The sequence below is a fragment of the Nyctibius grandis genome, chromosome 24 (assembly GCF_013368605.1).
Source record: "Nyctibius grandis isolate bNycGra1 chromosome 24, bNycGra1.pri, whole genome shotgun sequence".
Classification (NCBI taxonomy): Eukaryota; Metazoa; Chordata; class Aves; order Nyctibiiformes; family Nyctibiidae; genus Nyctibius; species Nyctibius grandis.
Window position 1 is genome coordinate 1,921,702 of NC_090681.1, and position 20,071 is coordinate 1,941,772.

Sequence of the window (20,071 nt, forward strand, 5' to 3'; positions counted from 1 at the left end):
CGTGACCTTGCCCATTCATGCCTCCCCCGCCACCGCCCCGCCTCCTCCGATTGGCTCCCGCGGGCGCTGCCGCGCGGCAGCGAATCAGCGGCAAGGGGGCGTGGCGGGGGGAAGGCGTTAAAGCGCGCGCTCTGCCGCCTATTGGCTCCTCCCCTTCGTTGCCCCGCCTTCGCCGCCGGCCGGAAGCAGGAAGCGGCGGGTGCCCGGGACGGCGGCGCCGTGACCCGCGGGCGCGCAGCGCCGGCCGCGCCATGACGGGCAAGTCGGTGCGCGACGTGGACCGGTACCAGGCGGTGCTGGCCAGCCTGCTGGCGGAGGAGGAGAACAAGTACTGCGCCGACTGCCAGGCCAAAGGTACCGGCGGGCTCCCCGCGGGCGGGCTGAGGGGGCGGCGGGGCCGGTGGGCCCGGGCTGGCGCGGTTGTCACCCTCTCGGTGCTGGCGTGTGGCGGGGAGTTGCTCCCCCGCCGCTTGCTGCTGGGCTCTCGGGGCCCTCCGGTGTGCCCCCTCCCCGGGGGCCGCCGCGGCGGCGGGAGGACAGGCCTGGCGGGGCCTTGGCGGGTGGCGGCTCGGGCGGGGAAGGCTCCGGCGGCGGGCAAGGGCTCGGGCTGACGCAGCGGGGGCCTGGGTGGTGTGGGGGTTTGTAGCCCGATGTGTGGTTTCCCCTTGGGCTGAGCGGGCGCTTGGTGTCCGACCCCCCCCGGGCTTGGCCGCAGCAGGGTGCAGTTCGCCGGTGGTCGCAGCAGGCTGTACCGGGACCGCTCCCGGCGCCTCCAGCCCCGCCTCGGCAGCTCCGCTGTGCCCATCGCTCGGCCAGCGAGCTGAGTAGGAAACTGAATTCTAGAAGACAAAACAAGTGAATAAAACAACTGTTCCTTGTTCCGTGGTGATGCAGGTGCCTCTCTGTAGCTTGCTACTGTGAAATGCTTTGCTTTCCTGTAGCAAAAGGGTTGAGGTTTTGCCTGTGCCTACCTGAAATCCTATTTTAATGAGCTGTTATAATGATTTGGAGGTCTGAGCTTGAGGCTTCTTTCCCAATAGCTGCAATAAATGAACTTGGAGCAGGGGCTGTCTTTCTACATCCCTCTGTGAGTGGGAGACTTAGTCACCTCAGTGTGACCTCTAAAAACTGCAGAGAGCACCACTGAACAACATCAAAAAATGCTGCTATTAAGGTTTGTTTTCAGCCCTGCTCCAAAAAAACCCCAAACATAGTGACCTTATCAACACAACCTGGCTTATCTTGGAGATGGTGTATTTTGAGAAGTGTTTCACACCTGGCTTTGGTTGGTCATGTAGGTTGAACGTGGTGGTGTTGGCAGAGAGCAGAATGTTGCTCTCACTTGCAAATCCCTTATCTCTTGGCTCCTAATGCCAGTGCCAAGGGCAAAAATAGCTGTCTTATCTTGTCTTTTGAGGCATGAGGCAGTAACATACACAAGGTGGATACGAATTCTCATAACAGTTCCAGGTTACTTGTTTTGATGTGATTATGGAGCTTCTCCTCTTCCTAGTACATCCTGGAAATGCGTTGTTCCACTTAATTATGTGTAAAAATCAAAGTGTACGGTTCAGCGTTGCCACTAAAGCTGGAAGCTGCTTGTGTCTGAAGATAGGTTGCATCAGTTATGAAGAGCAGGCTTCTGCTGTGCTGAGTTATCTGCCAAAATAATTACCCACTGTACTAATGAGATTTATGGAGGTGTGAGATCTCATTCTTGAGGGCAACATACAGAGTTTGTGGCCACGGGAGGTATATATGCAGTAAGCTCTCCAGCCAGGTGTCTGACTGGTAGTTGGTGCCAGTCAAAGCATCCTATTGGGCTGCATTTTGGTCACTGTGGCTTGGTGTGATGTTCTCCCAGCAAGGCACTGGTTTGCAGTGATGGTGAGGAAGGCCTGGTGTTAGTTGTTACAGCTGCTGAAAGTAACTTCAGCATTCTGCTTTGCATATGGAAACTGTGCAAAGAGCACATTTTATTTGATATACGGTTTCTTAATAACCAAAACTCAGTGCGAGTCTGCGCTAATGAGAGGCCACGTGGTGTTTGCTAGCTCCAGATGGCTTCCCTCGGCGTCTCCAGTGCTCCTGGAAGAAGAACTGCTGTTCTGTACAGCTGGTTGTTGCTTGGTTTTTAGCCGATTGCAAGTCTGGCTGCGCTGGTCGAGGTACACGAAGAGCACACTTGTGTACAGATCTGTGAACAGGAGCTTGCCAAGGCCACGGCTGAAATCTGGTCACCAACCACTGGTTGGTGGTGGCAGGTGGCATTTCTGATGCTGGTTCCTTTGTCAGCTCACGTTCGACGTCATAAGGATTTTTGCATGAGTTTCAACAAAGTTGAAGGCAGAGTAAGAACCTGGCAGCTGATACAGCACCTATCAGGACACTTTTACAATAAAACACTGGCTTTTGACCATCCATTTTTATGCTGAAATTACTGAATTTCGTAGTGGTTTGCTGCTTGATCTGAGCGTTTCAAAGCTCGCATGACACACAGGCAGAGACTGTTCAGATGCCACCCACACTTCCATTGTGCCTGTTCCCAGTGACCTAACTACTTGCTGGGTTTTGTTACTGTATTTTTTTCCACTTCTATATACAGAATGAAACGAGATTACAGTACCTGTTAGTGTGAGCTGCAGTGCTGGTATGTACCTGCTTGATTTCAGGCTCTACAGAAATTCCCAGTGTTAGGGTAAAAGTCAATGAACACCGCAGTGGTTAGAGGCTCTTGTTTTGGAGGAAGTTGGACAAGATATCTCACCTGCGTCTTCCTCTTTGCTTTGCAAACTTTCTGTCCAAAGTAACTGTGGGTAAAACTGGGTGACCTGATCAAAAGTGGGTGGACAGGTAGTAAGTAGTAGAACCTGTGCTGAAGCAGAGCGTAGCTAGACTGCTTGCTGGCAGAGGAACTTAGGAGTGAAAACTCTTGTGTGTGAGAGGGGTCTTCATTACTTGCTCAAAACAGGACTCGGGAGCTCGGTGGCAGCCCTTCAGGACATGATCTAGCCGTGTTAGGCACAAACAGAACAGCAGATTTCCCCTTGCCAGCGCTATCGGAGGTTACTCGTCTCCGTGGTTTTCACCTGCAGCTCTGAATGCTGTCACGACACTAAGAGTGATGATCAAAAGCAGGGCTGCAGCGTGGGGTCCTGGCAGCACTGCAGCGAGGCAGCTCTCCCCTCCGGACCGCCCAGCGTGGTGGTCTTCACTAAAAGCTGGGGTGGTGAATTATCATAATCCTCTTTTTGAAGGCCTTTGCTGTATGAATCGCTTGAACAAAAACCCCTTAAAAGAGAAGCTGTTGGTGAGTGAGAGGGGGATCTCTTCTACCAGAGCACTTCTCATGGCAAAGGGCCTTCTGAGGGCAGTTGTGTTGCTGTTGTGGTTTCGTGTGTAAGATAGCGTGACTGACAAGCAGCCTGGCTGTATCGAGTATCTGTCAGAAGATACGCTGCTGAACATCAGAATGAGTCTGGAGGCTGAAATTGCAGCGTAGATGAGGAGGGATGTGGTGTAATCTGTGCAAGCTGGGCTTGACCTGAGTGTTCAGATGTCTTCCAGTAAATGGAAAATGCCTTGTGATGAGTAACGCTTAGGTTAACTGGAGTCTTCTCTGCATTTCTGACTCTAAAGCTCTGTGCTGAACTTGTGTAACATACAGCTAATTCTGTTTGATTCTCTCCTTCTCCCAAACTCTTCCCCTCTGCTTTTCCAGTCCTGTCTGTCCAACAGGCTCCTTGGATCCGGTTTCGTTGGCGTCGGAACGGCAGGTTCCTCCCCAGGGAGCACCAGCGAGGACTGCTGTATCTGTCCATCAGTTAAGGTTGCCCTGTGCTCCTCCTGGTTTGTCTGACTCTTCCCTTTGTCCCCTGTCTTGTGAGAACTGTGGGTTTCATGCCGAAATCAACTCCCCCTTCTAACGTCAGTGGTTAGATGGGAAACTATTGGTTGCTGAACACAACACAAACCCAGATCTAATTCTTTAAGCAGTCTTTTCTGAAAGAGGGGGAGAACTTTGAAAATACCTGTTAAGAGGTGGTTAAATATTGGACGGGAAGCTGGAAGAGCAGGATGAAAAGCTCGGGGCTAGAGTGGGTGCTGTTCAGGAAGGATGACTTCCAATGGAGTGGGGGAGTTAGCTTATTACAGTTGGTTTAGTCCAACCAAACTAGTATTAATATAAAACATATTGCTAATATTCAACAAAAATCTGTTGTGACTCAACTCCTCCATCAGCAGACTGTCGAATTGCAGCTGAATTTCCTTTTCAGTAAAAGCAATATGAAGAATAACTTTTTAAATAGCTGCCTAGAACGAGTGCATGTGATGAAGAAATGATCATTAAGGGAAAACTGAGCAGTGGGTAGTGATGCATACTGTTTGCCTGCCGTGGGCTTCGAAAACCGAAGCGGTAGGGCTAAAGCTTCTCAGCTTGCCTTAGAAAATCATGTATTAGGAGAAAGCTCAGTCTTATGTAATGGGAGCTTGCCAGAGGGGATGCGTATGTGCTTGTATACTCATTTTAATTCCTAGCTGCAGTCACAATATTCCGCAGTTATCTTAATGAGTGCTGCATTTTCTCTTCTGCTTTTGATTTGTTCTGCTGTTCTAAAGTCATCTCGGAAAGGAATAGTCTTTGCATAAAGCAGTATTAATTTCAAGTGAGTGTAAATGTTCACAAATTAACTTTGTCCGTGAGACTGGCTTTGTCCCTTAGTGGTCTTCATCTGAGAAGTCTGAGCGGTGCCGCCATGGTGTAAGACACTGGCTGGGAGGGAGCCCAGCTCTGGCTAGCTGTGAGCCTGACCCTACATACACCTGCTCAAAGTAAGTTGTAACTTCCCATTCAAACCACAAAGGAAGGAAAAAAGCCGCAGCCTTTCCAGTGGAGACTTATTCTGGAGTCAGTTTGCATTTAGGAGAGTTGTAGGAAGATACCCTTTAAGATACGCAGAGCTCTGAGTCACGTACACAAATGCATGTCTCTACATCTGCCAGAAATAGATAACAAAGATAATCCTCCAAGCAGGGGGCATCTCAGCAAACCACGTCAGCTTTAATACGTCTGTGCTTCTGTACCGGCTCTATTGACCCACCTGTGAAACGGAGAGCCTGCGTGGTGAGTGGCTGTACAGCAGAGGGTCCAAAAATACCATGTGATTCTTAAAGCATAGCTGCAAGTTTAGTAAAAGTTTGTTCCTATAGTAACTGCCAGAGGAATTACATAAGGTATCAAACACGCTCAGGAGCTTGTGTGCCAGCCTCTTCAGAAAATGCCTCTGCAATTTAAAGGTAATTCATCTTTCAAAACGAAGTAGGTTATCAAAACCAACTAGAGAATCAAGAATAGCTCTGGTCTCCTTCAGGTTGATCCAGAATAGTGATTACTTCATGCGTCCCAGGAAATCTAGGACAGAAAAAGTTTGAGCTTTTAAGAGAAACTGTCTTAGAGCAAAGCTCTGACTTGAAGCTGGATTTACCTGTGCTACGATCGGACTTTCAGTGCCTTGTTAAACTGCTTACCTCTATTTTTGGCAAAACATGCCATTCCTTGCTGGCCAGGTTATGCCCTTTCCTTGTGAATGTCAAGTCCTTTTTCATAACTGTGACAGTGAAAAATAGTTCATGCCTAGCTCTAGATATTGAAGAGATTCTTAAGCAAAAAGTGGCCCAGGAGCTGAGACTCCTTCCTCTGTTAGGATCTATTTTAAGGACTTTGACTTCTACGTATCCACCCAACTCAAATGAGGTTGGAAGATAGGGTCTAAATATTTTTAACATGCAGTGAAGAATTAAGTGTGTGAGCAAACATCTTGTAAGGGATCTGATGGTGGAGAAATTCTAAGCTGAATTTTGATGGTGTAAAATAGTAGCGATAGTGTGAGTTTCCATCCTGCTGCTCTGCTTATGTGTGTGTTTGGGCGTGGGGATGGTGTTTACCTATTACTGAATTATTTTTGCATTTCATGGACAGTCAGCCCTCCTTGAAACCTGCTGCCTTTACCCTAGCAACTGCATACCCTAGTATGTAGTTTTGGCCAAAAACTAGTGCTTGGACATCTGTTATCTAGTCTCAGGAACCCTATGAAATCCTGATCTGAGATTGACCATTTGTATGTTGGGATTCTTACTATGTTGACCTCCACAGGAAACTTGTGGATCATGGAACTTGACTGATTTTTATATATTTTTAGGCTTTGTGGTCATCAGCATTGGTAATGTTAACCAGTCCTCTTGCATGGATTCTCATTATAGCATCTGCTTGAAATTGTCACTTTCGCAGTTTATGTACTGAAGTAACAAACACCACTTTCTTAAACAGCAGGAAGGACCCACCCTGCTGTTCACAGCATCTATTTTAATTTCCTCCACCTCACTCCATCTGCGTTTATATCATCACAGCACTTCTTCAAAGAACAAGATGGAAACAATGATAAGACCTGCGCTGAAGGCTGCTTCTGCAAGCTTACTGCTGCCCCAAGTTAGATCCAATGCTGCTGTGTTGCTGCCTTCAGGGCCACTGGGCACTCAGATGTTATTCATTTCTGGTAAACTGTGAAAGATTCAAAGCCTGTTCCTGAGAGGAGACAGAGCCAGCACCAGTCAGCTTGGTCTGACTTGGCCAGTAAGGTACCTGTAGCAAACATCATGGTCTGGGGAAGGAGAGCATGTACTGGTTGCTGCTAATACAGCCAAGAAGATCTTTAAGGCAAAGCTACAGGCTGTTGTCGGAAGCAATAATCTCAACCCCCATAGATGCCTCTGGCTCTTCCTTTTTCCTGCAAAGAGTGGTTAAAGCCTATAATTACTGCAAAAAAAAAGACAAAAACCCTGAAAACAGCCCTTTTTCTTTCAAAGGATGGTATAAAGTTGAGTTTTGAACCCCTAAACTACTTAACTAAGCATATATCCTTATCAAACTCCCTTGCTGCAGAGTTTTGGCTTTAGCATCCATGTTTCACCAGGTTCCAATGGCTTCTTGAAAACTACACAAAGAGTTTAGTCTGGTACTAAATCTGAGGGTACAGGCAAGTGGTTAGTGCTTCCCAAACCTCAGGTTTCTGTATCAGGATGCATGCTCAGGCCAGTAACTAGCCTGTGTTAATAACTAAATTGCATAATTTAGAGATCTTGGAGTTGAGTGTAACTGTACTTTTTACTCACTAGCAGAGTTCACTGTGTTTTCTCAAACTAGTCTGAACGCTTGACTGTAGAACAGACATCTACAGTGAAGAGTAGAGGAAGTTGTTTTGTAAAACAGCCTTTGTCATAGTTTTTCTATGAATTTCAGTAAGTCATTAAGCAATCCCTTTCCAGAATAAGGAAACCCCAAGTCAGAGGAAGCTCTTGGATACTTGGTTATTTCCTCATTTGGCTCTGCAAAAACTAGGGCTTGTCAACTTTGACTCCATGAGAAATTTCCAAGTACTGGTGAGGGCTTGTGCAAGAGGATGTGAATGTCTTCCAGGGATTATCCTGCTCCAAGGAGAATTTCCCACATCCACTTTCCCCTGAGAGGGGCTGGTTGTACGATGCCGCAGCCCAGCACACGCAGCAGTGTGTGCTGGGATCAATGGGCTGAGCAGGCACGCTGCCCTGCTACAGCTGGGCTTTTGGAGTGCTCGCAGGCGGGGAGCCTGCGACTCAAATGATTGTTTGCACTAAGAATATTTCATTAGGCTTTGAATGGTGATGCGCTCTCCTTCCTGCCTATGAAAGCATCTATTTTTTCCTGACCCCCCTTCTCAAAAGAGCAGTGGCTTTGCAGCCAACTTCTGTTTTATTTTTAAATGCCTTCTGGAGGGTTATTACCAAAGAAACTTGGCATGAGTCACTTGAGCCAAAATGTGGTGCCTGAATAAAGGGTGAGGAGTGAATCCCCTTGGGATTCCTTGATTAAAACCACTCAAGGGTGTGAACTTTTCAGCAAGTGGCTAAGACATGAAGCGGACCAGCCAGGTTGTGCTGGGATTTTAAAGGGAATTGGGAGCCTTTTCAGTAGGGGCAGGTCATTCAGACAGCCCTTGTGGACATTAATGATTCCAGCTTAGATGCTAACTGAAGCTGGTATGACCAGCTTGGTATGCGGTGTTTATTTTGACAGGCTGGGATGTAAAACAGGCTGTGAAACTGTCTCGTGGAAGCACTTGACTGGGCAGCTGAGTTTCTCACACATAGCTTTCTAGTCTCTGCTGGATGGTGGTGCATCCCCGCTTAGGAATCCACTCGAGTGTTCAGTGTAGCTTTCTAAAATGAAAACTCACTGAGCAATCGATGTTTTTAAGCTCATAATCTTTCTGTGACCACTGCCAGGCTAGGAATATATCCCAAGGTGGTCTGAGCTAGCCTTGATGCTGTGCCAGAACTGAGTGTATAGCTGGGCTCTTACGCCTGTTTCGATTAGTATTTCATTCTTACTCAAAACTGCAATTTTCTTTACTCTTGTTCACCTGCAAATGGTTGGCTTTCTCCAGAAAGGATTTGTGCACACGTGAGGTGATGAACAGGGGCACGAGATGCTTCATCAGAACGGAACAAGCTGTGACCAGCTCAAGTTGGTGCTGAGGAACTTGCTTACCATGGATGTCAAAATTAGCCATAATACCGAAACAAAAGCGACTGCAGCATCAGGCTCGCGTGTCTGATACTGGTTGTCATTGCAGCAAACTCCCAGTTTTGCTTATGGGAAGTGAGTTTTCATTTAGGCCTTAAGCTCCAAAGCCATCTGGTGACTGCAAGGATGCCAGCCCCAAGGGAACTATTTTTATAACATTAGCGAGAGTATTCATGCAAAGACCAGTTTCTTTCATGTTTTTTTTTTTCTGGTGGTTTAACAAGCTAAGTGTTTCTCTTGGCCGTGTCCTAAAACCTTTTGTGTATGGGTTTACATGATGCACTGAGCCCAGAGGGTGAGGTGCTCCCTGTGGCACGCCGTGCCCTCGTGCAAGCCGTCGGTGGTGAGTGTTGGGGCGTGCACAGAGGCTGCGGGGGAAGATAGGGCTCCACGGCAGCTCCAGCGATGCTGATAAACACTGCTGTGGTCTTCTCTAAAGTAACTTACTGATATAAAAACATTCTTCTCTGAAAAATTCTGCCCTTAACTTCTACTAAGGCGTTTTGGCCCTTCTGTCACTGCTCAGTAGCTTCTGTCCAGTCTTGAGCTTGGTTTAGTTTTTGGGAAGTTAAATGCTGCAATGTGTGATCGAACTCACATCTGTAAATACCACCTGGGGCTTTCTGCAAGTCAGTCACCTTGAAAACGGCATGTGAAACTGTGGGGAAATGACTGTACAAAGTTCTTCCCAGCCAGATCTTTACTGGGTACTTCCTCATGTGATTTCTAGTTCAAGCTCCTTCATCGTGGCCTCGAAAGAGGGAAGTGGGAGGCTTGTTTACTTTGGCATCAAAACCCATACCCCCTGCCCACAAAACTAAGTGCTTTATATGAAATGAAACGGTAAAAATGTTGTTTTAGCTTAATGGTTGGGCGCATTAGATACTAAAGCTGAAGGTCTAGTAAGAGTGTGTGTTTGGGCTGGTGCCTCTGCATGTTGCATCTGACCTGACCTAACGGGACACGAGGGCTTTGGCCCACAGCTTCCTTGGTGCTGCTTGGTTAGGACGGGCTGTCTTGCTTAGGATGCCCTTGCTTTCAGCAAAAGAAACCCTGTGATGTTCCTCGTTGCCCAAGGCACCAAATGGTAATTTCAATGAGCATGAAGTTATGTGGAGTGTGATTCAGCTGGACAAATTCCATTTGCCGACAGGCTGCTGTTCTGCTCGGCACTGATTATTCAAGCAGCAGCTCTTTCCCTGGTGGGTTGCACCTTGCTGGCTCAACCCTTCGCTGCTGTCGAGGCAAGGGGTTCTGTTGTGCAGCTGCTTATCTTAAAGTAGCTTTTCACTCTTGAGGGGTGTAGCCGTGTCTTGTTCCTCTTTTTTTATCATAGTGTTGATTGAATACAGGGCTGTGTAACGAGGCTAAAGAAATTACTAGGTATATCCAGAAGCACGGGGTGCTCAGATCTAGAGTTCAAATTCACGTGCCTTGCAGAACCACAGAGCTGGCTGCAGACCTCGGGCAGTGTTTCAGAGAACCGTCCAAATATCCTGCTGGTGTGGCTCTGGGGTCACCACCGTGTCACAGAGCAGGCTGCTGAACTTCCGCCATCACCATCTTCCTCCCAGCTCTGGGCAAAAATGACCCCGCATTTCCTCTAGTCTGTAAATCTAAAGCCTTTCTTATGGCACTTACTGGCACTGCAAGGATGCCCAAACCCTGGCTGGAACAAGCATCAGTGAAGAGATCTACCCTTGGTTGTATAATGTGTTTATCACCAAACCAAATGCTCACTGCTGAGAGGATTTTTGAAAGCCTACTTATTATTTTTTTTAAATATTCACTGGCATAATGAAGCTGCTTCAGTACTGGGGTCTTCCAGAGCTGGGATCCACGAGTTGCAGCAATGGTCAGCTGTTATTCCTGTACTCAGCCCTCGCCGTTTCAGATCCTGCATCACAAATGAAGTAATGCTGAAGCAGGATGGGTGCAACAGACTGTGCCACTGAGTCATTCTCTTGTGTGGCATCGCAGGGTAGGAGGTTGCAGTGCCTTGAGGTAGCACATGTGACGAACCAGTGAGCTGATTACTACAGCCCTGATGTAGTGTCTAGCTGACTATTAATCCTTTTAGTCCTATAAAGGCTAAATATATCCAGAGTTTAAATCTAACCTTGAATCTCATGCGTAATCCTGCCAGCAGCCTCTCGTTATAGCCTTCAGGGTGTATCTGGGAGAGGACTCCACAAATAAATCAAACGAAGGGTCAGAGTTCCTGGCTTCACCTCGGTGTGCAACAGGCATAACACTGAACAAGCATTTTATTCTCATGCCTTATTTTGTGACTGGCATATTTAGGTGCTGCTAAAAGTATGGGCCCCTGCTTTGATGCATTCAGCCCTAGATTTTGGTAGGTGTAATAAAGGAACTGAGGTGTAGGCAAGGGTATGCTTCTGTTAAGGTCTTCACCAAGAGCTGTTCCAAAGCTGGGAAGGGACTTTGATCAGCTTCATTAAATTAGTGTCATTCTCAGGGGCCACTCTTCTAGTGAAACAGCAGAAAGCAATGGCAGGACAAGCCAGAAGACTTAATAAAGACTTTTTTAAAAATCATAACATAAATTAGCTGGAATAGGTACTGGAGGTAAGTTGGAGGTTTTGTGCCTTTGCCCTGGAAAGGACCATGAGCCACTGGTTACATTAGCAGCACCAAATCCCTCAGGCTACTCTAGACTTTCCCAGTAAACAGGAATTAAACTGTTAACAGCATATCTAGGAGAGTCAAATACAGTGCTGCTTTTTTAGGGCTTTGAAATTACACTTTCCCCCTCTTCCCCCTCCCACCTCAGCCTCATTAGCTTTGAGGCTTTGCTATTTTAACGATGGCAAGAGAAGACAGAATAACTCTTCATCTGCAGTAATGCCTGTAATGCCTGTAAAAAGGGCTAGCACAGTTTAGTGGAGGCTGTTTGGTCCCTTATGCAGGATGTGGCTCTGCTGTGGCTGTTTGGCCAGTTACCTGTGGACAGTGATACCCAACCCATGGTGGAAGCTGGCCACGTTAACTGTGCAGCTGGCTACCAGCTCTAGCCAGATGACTTAGCTTTGAAACCTGTTTGTCTTGCGCTTCAGAGGACTACTTCCGAAGCTGGTTCTCCTTCAGTGGGACCGAGGGTGTTGATGGCCGGGGTCTGGTGGCCCTGGCTGGGAGGGGGGCTGTGAGGTGGGAGTGCCTGTGGACCTCTGCTGTCCCCTGGGTGATGCATTGCTGGGTTTCCTTCAGAGAACCGTTTGCAGTGAGTAAAGCTGAGCTTGTTAATCTTTCCCTTGTGGTTTTTTTCCTGGCATGATCTCCCTTCTATACCTTGGAGCTCTCCTGCCTGTCTGAAAGCTGCATGCAAACCGTGAACCTGATTAGAGCTGTAGAAACTGCGGAGTGAACTGTTAATGTCTTGTGCCAGGATTGTGCCCTGGGGTCCTGCCCCTGGCTCTGTTTTTGGTGGCCAAAGTACTGGGTTTGTCTGTGCTGCTCTCCTTACTCAGCATAAGACTAACAGAAGATTTGATGATGCAGTCCGTATGTCAAATGCTGAGTATTTTATGCTGCTTTTCCTAGAGCAGTAGAGAATATTCTGGAGCTGATCCCACTGCAGTAGGGTTACCTGGGAAAGATTCTCCATCGCTAAAGCAGGAGCACAGACTTACATTGACATGACATCAGTTTAAGCAAGAAGAAATTGGGGTTTTGTAGTGCTGTGGGTGGTTTGAATGCCTGTTTTCTTCCCTCCTCCCCATCGAGTTGTCTTGTGTAGAGCTCTCAAAATGGAAGAGGAAGTCAATAAAATACTAGCTCTAAGTGTGATCATTGGGAGGTAATCCTCAAACATCCTGCTGATGTCTAATCTGGATGAAAACGCAAACGCCTCAGTCCCAGTTCACTTGGTGCAGTTTCTCAGTTGCTCAAGGCAACTACAGGTTGACTTGCTGGTGTGAAACGCTTGTGTCTCTTTGCAGGGCCACGATGGGCATCCTGGAATATTGGTGTATTCATCTGTATTCGTTGTGCTGGGATCCACAGGAACTTAGGAGTTCATATATCCAGGGTAAAATCCGTCAATCTTGACCAGTGGACACAAGAACAGATACAGGTAATGAGGGAAACATGAGCAGTGCTGTTCTGTTAGCAGGGAAATAAACAAAGTCTGAATAGGCCAAAGATGTGGGAGGTGAAGCAGGAAGAAGAAGATATCAAGCTGGGTTAGACTGGGAGGGAAATGTCATGATTTCAGGCTTAGCAAACATCAGAGGGTAAAGACAAACACGGCAAGTTTCTGTAAAACTGCCAAAGGCTGCTGTTGTCTGGAGCTGGAGCTGCTGCCCACCTCCTCTCCTTGAGGTTTCCAGAAGACAAATCCTGGACTTCCAGAGTGACATTAGGTTGCTAATGTGGTATTTATCTTGTCTTTGAATAAATATTATGCTGTGGTGCTTAGGATTGGTTAATTGTACGCGGGGAGATCATAGCACCTGCATCAGGGATTCCCAGCTAGCAGACTTGCACCAAAAGCCTGAAGAGCAGCTTTCAGGTACAGAACAGACTTCAAAAGTCTACACGGGCCTTCTAGTTAACACTGATAGACTCTTGTTTGGTAGCCTGGTGTGCTAGTATGTGTAAGAGCTTTAATGTCTGTGAAACGAACGGTTCAAGAATTCTTTTGAATTGCAGTGCATGGAAGAGATGGGAAATGGAAAAGCAAATCGTCTTTATGAAGCCTACCTGCCAGAGAACTTCAGGAGACCTCAAACAGATCAGCATCCTTTCTTCCTTTGCTGCTGAGGAAACAGGGAGTCTTTTCATCTTGTCGCTTAGTAGCTGCACTCCTTGCATAGGAGGTTTAACTTCATGTGCCTGGGCATCAGCTGTGAGAATGAGTTCCTAGCTAGGCACCCTCCGAGCGTTGCTTCACCCGCAGGCTGCTTGCTTACAGGACGAAGCAGAAGCGAGCTAAAAGGATTGCTTCCGAGCTGTAAGGGTGGAGAACTGGAACAGGAATGTTACAGCCTGAAGCTATTGCATGAAGTGCACTTTAGAGTCTGTGGCAAATAGGAGGGGTGACTTTCAAAAGTGCTGAGCATTTAAAAGTCTCGGTGGAGACAGCTAAAAAGATGTAACACTTGTGAAAAATTGAGCTGTAACTTTTACCTTACAGGAGGGTTTCTAGATGCCCAGTGCAACAGGGGTAGAGTGATGTGAACCTGAAGAAACACAGGAGCACCTCTTTGCCATCGTTTTTGTCTTAAGCTGGTGGCTGAGGTGGTTTTGTATGTGCAGGATCCATTTCTGACCACTGTGATTTGGGCTAATGATGTGTACTCTCTTTAAGTGATGGCTGAAGTAACTATACATCAGTGAAGAAAACACACTAGGAATTTAAGCCCTGATTTAATGTACCTTTTATAGCACTGTCGTGCTTGGAATAACCCACAGGCAAAAACTGAGTAGCTAAAGTAGTTGGATCCAACACTAAATTATTTTAAGAAAGTTACTGCTGGAAATGCTCTTTAAACAGTCATTAGTTTAGTTACAGCCTGTACCTTGTATCTACGTGTCAAATAATGCTACGTAAGTCTTCTATTCTTGAATCGTTTGTCTTTAACAAGCTGCTTGCAGAGCTGTGGAGAGCTTCATTCGGGATAAATATGAGAAGAAGAAATACATGGACCGAAGTATTGACATCAATGCATTCAGGGTTAGTTTCTAATCACTTCTACAGAAGCTTGAATATATGTTAAGATATAAGGGTGTGTCTGTCTTACAAGTAAGCAGTGACTATGAAAACAGACAGTTTAAATGTTCCTGTATTAGGGACTGATCTCTTCTCCAAGGCTGATTGCATTCAGTCATTCTGTAGAAAGAATTTAAATTGAAGGGGACCTTTGAAGGCCATCTTGTCCAACTCCTTGCTCAAAGCAGGGCTAGCTTCAAACATTGGTCTTTAGGTGTATCTTTGAGGCTTTCTAGATTAGTAACAGCATCATGTAAAGCTCTGTATGAACTTTCTCTTGGTATGATATGAGTTTTGACCCTCACGTCAGTGTTTTTTCCTTGTAGAAAGAAAAGGATGACAAATGGAAAAGGAGTAATGAGCCAGTATCAGAAAGAAAACTGGAACCTATCATCTTTGAGAAGGTGAAAATGGTAAGACCAAAAGGCATGGTCATGGATCAATTGTAAAGACTTCTCTCAAGCAGGACAGAGGTAATCCAGCTTGATATGGAAGCATTTTTTCTGGCCTCAGTCACGCCAGTGAATGCATTGAGTCACACTAATGGTAGTAGCTTGTTTTCCTCTGCTCAACCAGACACTAAGCAGACGTGTTCTGCCTTGCAGTGCAGAGCAGATTGGAATCCAGCTACTCACTGCTTAGCTTTCCAGTTTGAGCAGTGACTTTTTTCCTAGTCTAGAGCATGCTTGAATTTGACAGTGGGTTCCAACATAATGGGACAATAAAACAAAAATTCCAAAATTCTGTTCACTTTGGAAGCACCAACGTCCACTGAAAAAAAGGACTTTTTTTTAAGGGCTGATCTCTCATTAAAGCCTCTCATGTATCAGAGTAAAACCAAAATTTGAACAAGACTTCTGGTGTTCTTTTTCCTTAGCCTCAAAAGAAAGAAGAAACACAGCAGTCGAGAAAAAGTTCTCCTAAATCTACTGAGCCAGTAATGGATTTGTTAGGACTTGGTAAGAGCCTTCCCAGCCTTACTGCACTTGTTACAATGACCCTCTAGACCATCTTTGATCTTGTGAATTTGATGAGCTTTTAGTAGTTATTTTCCATGTCAGGTGAACAATAGCTGATGGGAATAATAGTGTTTTGCTTAAACTACTCCAGTGCAGCTCAAGCACAGTGCTCAGCCCTGCAGCAGAAACAGTTTGCCGTACGTTTTCCTTTATGCTGGCGCAGGGGTTGTGCCTATAGCACTACAGGAGCAGCTGTAGTGGTCTCCAGACACAGCGTGGTTCCTGGCTGCTCTGAGGTTAATAGGACAGATATGGCACAGTGCACTTCGTTAGTCCTGAGCCAGTTCTGTCTCGGCACCAGAAGGACGAGCGAAGAGCTGGCAATGTCTGTTGGCTAAAGCAGGTTACGGGTCAGGTCACTGGGCTGAGTGGCATATGTGCAAACGACTTGATTGGCAAGGAGGCTGCCCCGCAGCCTGAGGCCATCTGTGTGAACATCCCTCACAGCTTTGTCTCCCCCAGATGCCCCCGTGACAACCCCCCTTACAAACGGCAGGCCGAGCAGCTTAGAGAAGGATCTTGATCTTTTTGCATCAATGGGATCAAACTCTGACTCCAGGAAGGTAAGCAGGGGACATCAGTGCTTGACAAAGCCTGGTTAGATGCTTGAATGAGATGATGATCTGTGTCTTCCCCTAGTGCTGAATGCAGCTGTTGCACTCGTGCTGTCTCTGCCTCAGGTCACTGGCTCCATGCCGACAGCTGGAAGTGCTGGTTCTGTTCCTGAAAACCTGAATCTCTTCCCTGAGCCGGGAAGCAAAGGGGAGGAAGGGAAGAAGCAGCTCTCTAAAGACTCCATCCTCTCCTTGTACGGCTCTCAAACGCCTCAGCTGCCTGCACAAGGTAACAGAGCTGAGAATAGAGCTGTTGAATGGTGGCACACTAATTCAGAGTGGGTGGGGTGTCCTGACAGCTGACAAGCAAAGATGTGGCAGTGTAGGTGGTCCTCTTGAGAACTGGTGAGCAGCATAAAGAGCAGCTTAGTCTGGATGTCACGGCCAAGTGAATGTTGTGATAGTCTCTGGTTTGAAGGTCAGCGTTTCAGCCCCCGACAATGAATGCAGCAGCTCTTCCCCACATCGCTTCTCTGCCTTTTTTCTAGGAGCAATGTACATGGCCCCAACTCAGATGGCGTATCCTGCAGCAGCATATACTGGCTTTCCAGGAGTACCCCCCTCCAGCAGCATGATGGGAGGCATGATGGCACCGTCAGTGGGGATGATGGCTCAGCCTGGAGCTGCAGGGATGGTGACGCCCATGGCCATACCAGCTGGATATGTGGGTAACGTGCAGGCAGCTGTCATCGGTGTCCCCAACAGGATGATGGCTGCACAGCAGGCTGGCTACGTAGCTGGCATGGCAGCAGTTCCCCAGCCCGTCTATGGCGTGCAGCCAGCACAGCAGCTTCAGTGGAACATTGCTCAGGTGAGGTGTGATCTTCTGCTGACCCAAAGGTGGATGGAGGGCAGGGGAGGCACACGCAATCAAACCTAGCCTGTACCTGAAGACTTCAGCGCTTTTATAGCCTGGCTCCTGGGGGGTTGGGGTGAGGTCTGCTGATACTGAGGGGTCACCAAGGAGTAATTTGTTCAGATGTCTCAGTGCTTGGTGGAAAACAAAAATCAGTGCAACGTCAGCTAAAGTGAAAACTACCTCAGCTCGCTAGATGGGCTTACACCTGAGAAGCCGGTGACTTCTGTTCACCATAACTCTTTAGAAGAACTTGCTTAAGCCTGTAATATGTTGGGGAGCAAGAGTTTTACCTTTGACTGCTGTGGGCTGGCACTCTCCTTGACATAGCCTTGACTTCTCTCCTCTCCCCTTTGCAGATGACCCAGCAGATGGCTGGGATGAACTTCTATGGAGCTAATGGCATGATGGGATATGGACAGTCCATGGGTGGAGGAGGTGCCCAGGGAAGCAGTCAGTCCCTCAGCACTCAGATGTGGAAATGATCTCTTGCATTGTGACCATTTTTGCCTTCTGTTCTGTTCTTCAAAACTGCTCCATGAGACATTCAGGGTTTTTCTTTCTGGCTGGCTGCCCAGCCTGAACTTCTTTCCATAACCGAGACCCATCTCTGCCTTTTCACTGTCAGACACGGTGAAACCTCAGTGACCAGAACACGAGCTCCCCTGTATTTAGCACAGTCAATGCACATTTCTGGGGTGGATCCCCTCCTTGCACAAACCTCCACCTAATGCTTCTGGGTAGCACTTAATGTCCTGCTGGGTACCTTAGCAGAGGTGTGACTGAGGACCTTGGGAAACCTGTACTTAATACTGCCTGTAATGCCAGGCCTTTTAAGAATCACTTAAACTCTAGTATTAGTAGGGGTTTTGGTTAGCAGAGGGGTGGAAACCTTGTTTGGTGCTGAGGAACTGGATTTTAACCCAAGCCCAGGGGCAAGCAAGCCTTGCTACCTCTTCCCTTGAGTGGAGTTCTCCGGAGCTGAGGCCTCGCTGTGCTTGGCTCGCCAACCCTCATTGGAACCAAAGTCATCTCGAAGGCCCCTCTCCCTCCCCCCGTGAGCAAGCAGGATTCTCGCGCAGTGTGGGGGCAAGCTGTTTGGAATGTGAAACTTGCACTTGAGAGTGGCATTTCTGTCTAATACGTGGTATTGATGTATTTAACTTTTAACAACCTAACTGAGAGGTAACTTATCGAGGGCTGAGAGCCCGCTGCAAGTTTTCTTACACTTTTAAAATTACTATGACATCCTAATTTATACTTTTTTTTCATATTTTTTTTTTGTTCCTGTGTAATCCTGGTACCCTTTCCTGGCTAGCTTTTGATATTTTAATGTAGGCATACGAAGTGGGTGGGTCAGATTTCTTTTCTCATCTTCAGTAGAACACAACTGCTTAAACTCATCGGTGTGAGCAAGAAGTCGGACTTCTACGGTCTACTTTATCCTGTGTATATGTAAATTCCCAAATAAAATATTGCAGTGAAACCTCAACTGCCTTACCTTGTTTTTAAACAGCGTAACAGATGGTGTGAAACACGACTGTCACTGGTGTGAGTTGTTCACTTCAGGTGTGGGGGGATTTGGAGCCTGTTGTCCAAATCAGACTAACTCGATCTGCTTCGTAGCAGGGCTGTGTCCCAAATGTCAGGCAAGAACGGTTTGCCTGGAAGCTAAGGACTATCGGCGTGTGAAGAACCAGGCTCAGCAGAGGCAGAATCAGGTCAGTTGACACTTTTATATACAAGAGACACTCGCAGTAAACGGGGTGGGTAAACGCAGCATTCCTGCAGCTCCGGCTGCAGGGAGAGCTTAAATTATTAGGGCTGCAGCGTTACACTGATGTTCAGCAAAACCTCACCAGGGCCTATTAAAAATTTTAAGCTTTTACAAAAGTGGTAACAGAATATGAAAGGCTGGGAGGGTTTAGGAGTCACCTAAGGAACCTAAGGCCAGTTTTCCTTAGGCTTGTGGGGGGCTAAAAGTGCAGCTGCAGGGGAGAGAGCTCAGCTAATTGTGTGAGCCTTGAGCTGATGGTACTCTGCTTGCATATTAATTGTGGTATTTCTTTTCTCAAGTCAAAACCTGCTCTTTTCAGGGAAAAAAAAGGGTTTCTTCCTCTTCCCTTCCTCCCCAGCATATCAGCTGGAGGGGAGGGTTGGCCTTTTTTAAGCTACACACATGGTTTTGGGCTGGATGCTTTGAGAAGCTCAACTCAAGCACAGAAAGTTTTCAAGCTGGCTTTAATCATCTTCACTTGCTGCCCCAATACTGTACATGCAGGTACAAGCCAATGAAAATGTGAGTACTTCCATTTTTTTTTTTCCTCCTTGGGAAAACTGGCTAAGAATATTTTACAAAATAGCGTGCACCCTCACAGCCATCAGTCCTGCTGCATATAAACCACAAAAATACAAGAGTTTTACATTAAGAAAGACCACACACATATAAAACATTACGTAACACAGGTATAAAATTGCCATTTGCTTTTTTTTTAAATCTATTACCATTCTCAAGTATCCATCACAAGCCCATCCCCTTGTCTCGAACGTGGAACTGGGGCTTAAAGGACCCCTTAGTTCACCCCTCTGCGGCGTTTGTTTTAAGGTGGAGTTGTTAAACGTACGAATCTGTCATCAAAGCAAAGTTTATCACAAAATATGCGTGGGCTAGCGAAGGCAGCCAGATTTGTTCCCTAATGTGACTACATCCTGGCTTCTAAAAGCACGAAGCTACCCAGGGTGAGCGTGTCAGTCCTGTGTGAGTCCTGCACTAACTCTCCTCTTTCCCCTTAGGTAACGGGCACACACAGAAGGACGTAAGGTTGGCGTGTGCCGCTCCCGTGGTGAGATGTCTGCTGCCTGTTCGTTAGAGACCAAAGGCTAAGCTCGTCGGAGCAATTAACTCGTGGCTAATGGAGTTCTGACAATTTCCCAGTCTCGTGGGACTCCCTTGGTTTAGGTAATTCTTTTCAGTGCAACTTCTTGGGGACTTTAGGGTGGCAGATGTGAAGCAGCACAGATTTGTGTCCTTGCATGGTTGTATGATGCACCCCTGTCGAGATACTCGGCGTGCTGAAGCAGCTACTGGGAGGAGAAAGGCTATGGGTAGAAATGACTGGCTGAGTTGTTCTGGGTGCATCCCATTGCCTTGTACCTTTAACGATCTTGGACCCTTTTATGTAAATTTTCTTTGCCAATGCATGTTTGTATTCTGCCCCCTCACACTTTTTG

General features: G+C 47.1%; 1 protein-coding gene across 1 annotated transcript; it reads left to right on the top strand.

The window, feature by feature from the left end:
• Window positions 1-186: 186 nt before the first annotated feature.
• Window positions 187-18,332, top strand: SMAP2 (small ArfGAP2). Its single transcript, XM_068417777.1, has 10 exons — window positions 187-354; window positions 12,580-12,713; window positions 13,292-13,377; window positions 14,237-14,315; window positions 14,678-14,764; window positions 15,229-15,310; window positions 15,833-15,933; window positions 16,051-16,213; window positions 16,473-16,795; window positions 17,200-18,332. The coding sequence occupies exons 1-10, from the start codon at window positions 252-254 to the stop codon at window positions 17,323-17,325; spliced, it is 1,284 nt and encodes a 427-aa protein (XP_068273878.1). The 5' UTR covers window positions 187-251; the 3' UTR covers window positions 17,326-18,332.
• The last annotated feature ends 1,739 nt before the right edge of the window (window positions 18,333-20,071 follow it).

Bases quoted from the DNA above. Each gene is read 5' to 3' on its own strand.
- SMAP2 (XM_068417777.1), top strand. From the start codon at position 252: ATGACGGGCAAGTCGGTGCGCGACGTGGACCGGTACCAGGCGGTGCTG. The intron at 12,714-13,291 runs GTAATGAGGGAA...TTTGAATTGCAG, and splicing joins GGACACAAGAACAGATACAG to TGCATGGAAGAGATGGGAAA. The intron at 15,311-15,832 runs GTAAGAGCCTTC...TGTCTCCCCCAG, and splicing joins AATGGATTTGTTAGGACTTG to ATGCCCCCGTGACAACCCCC.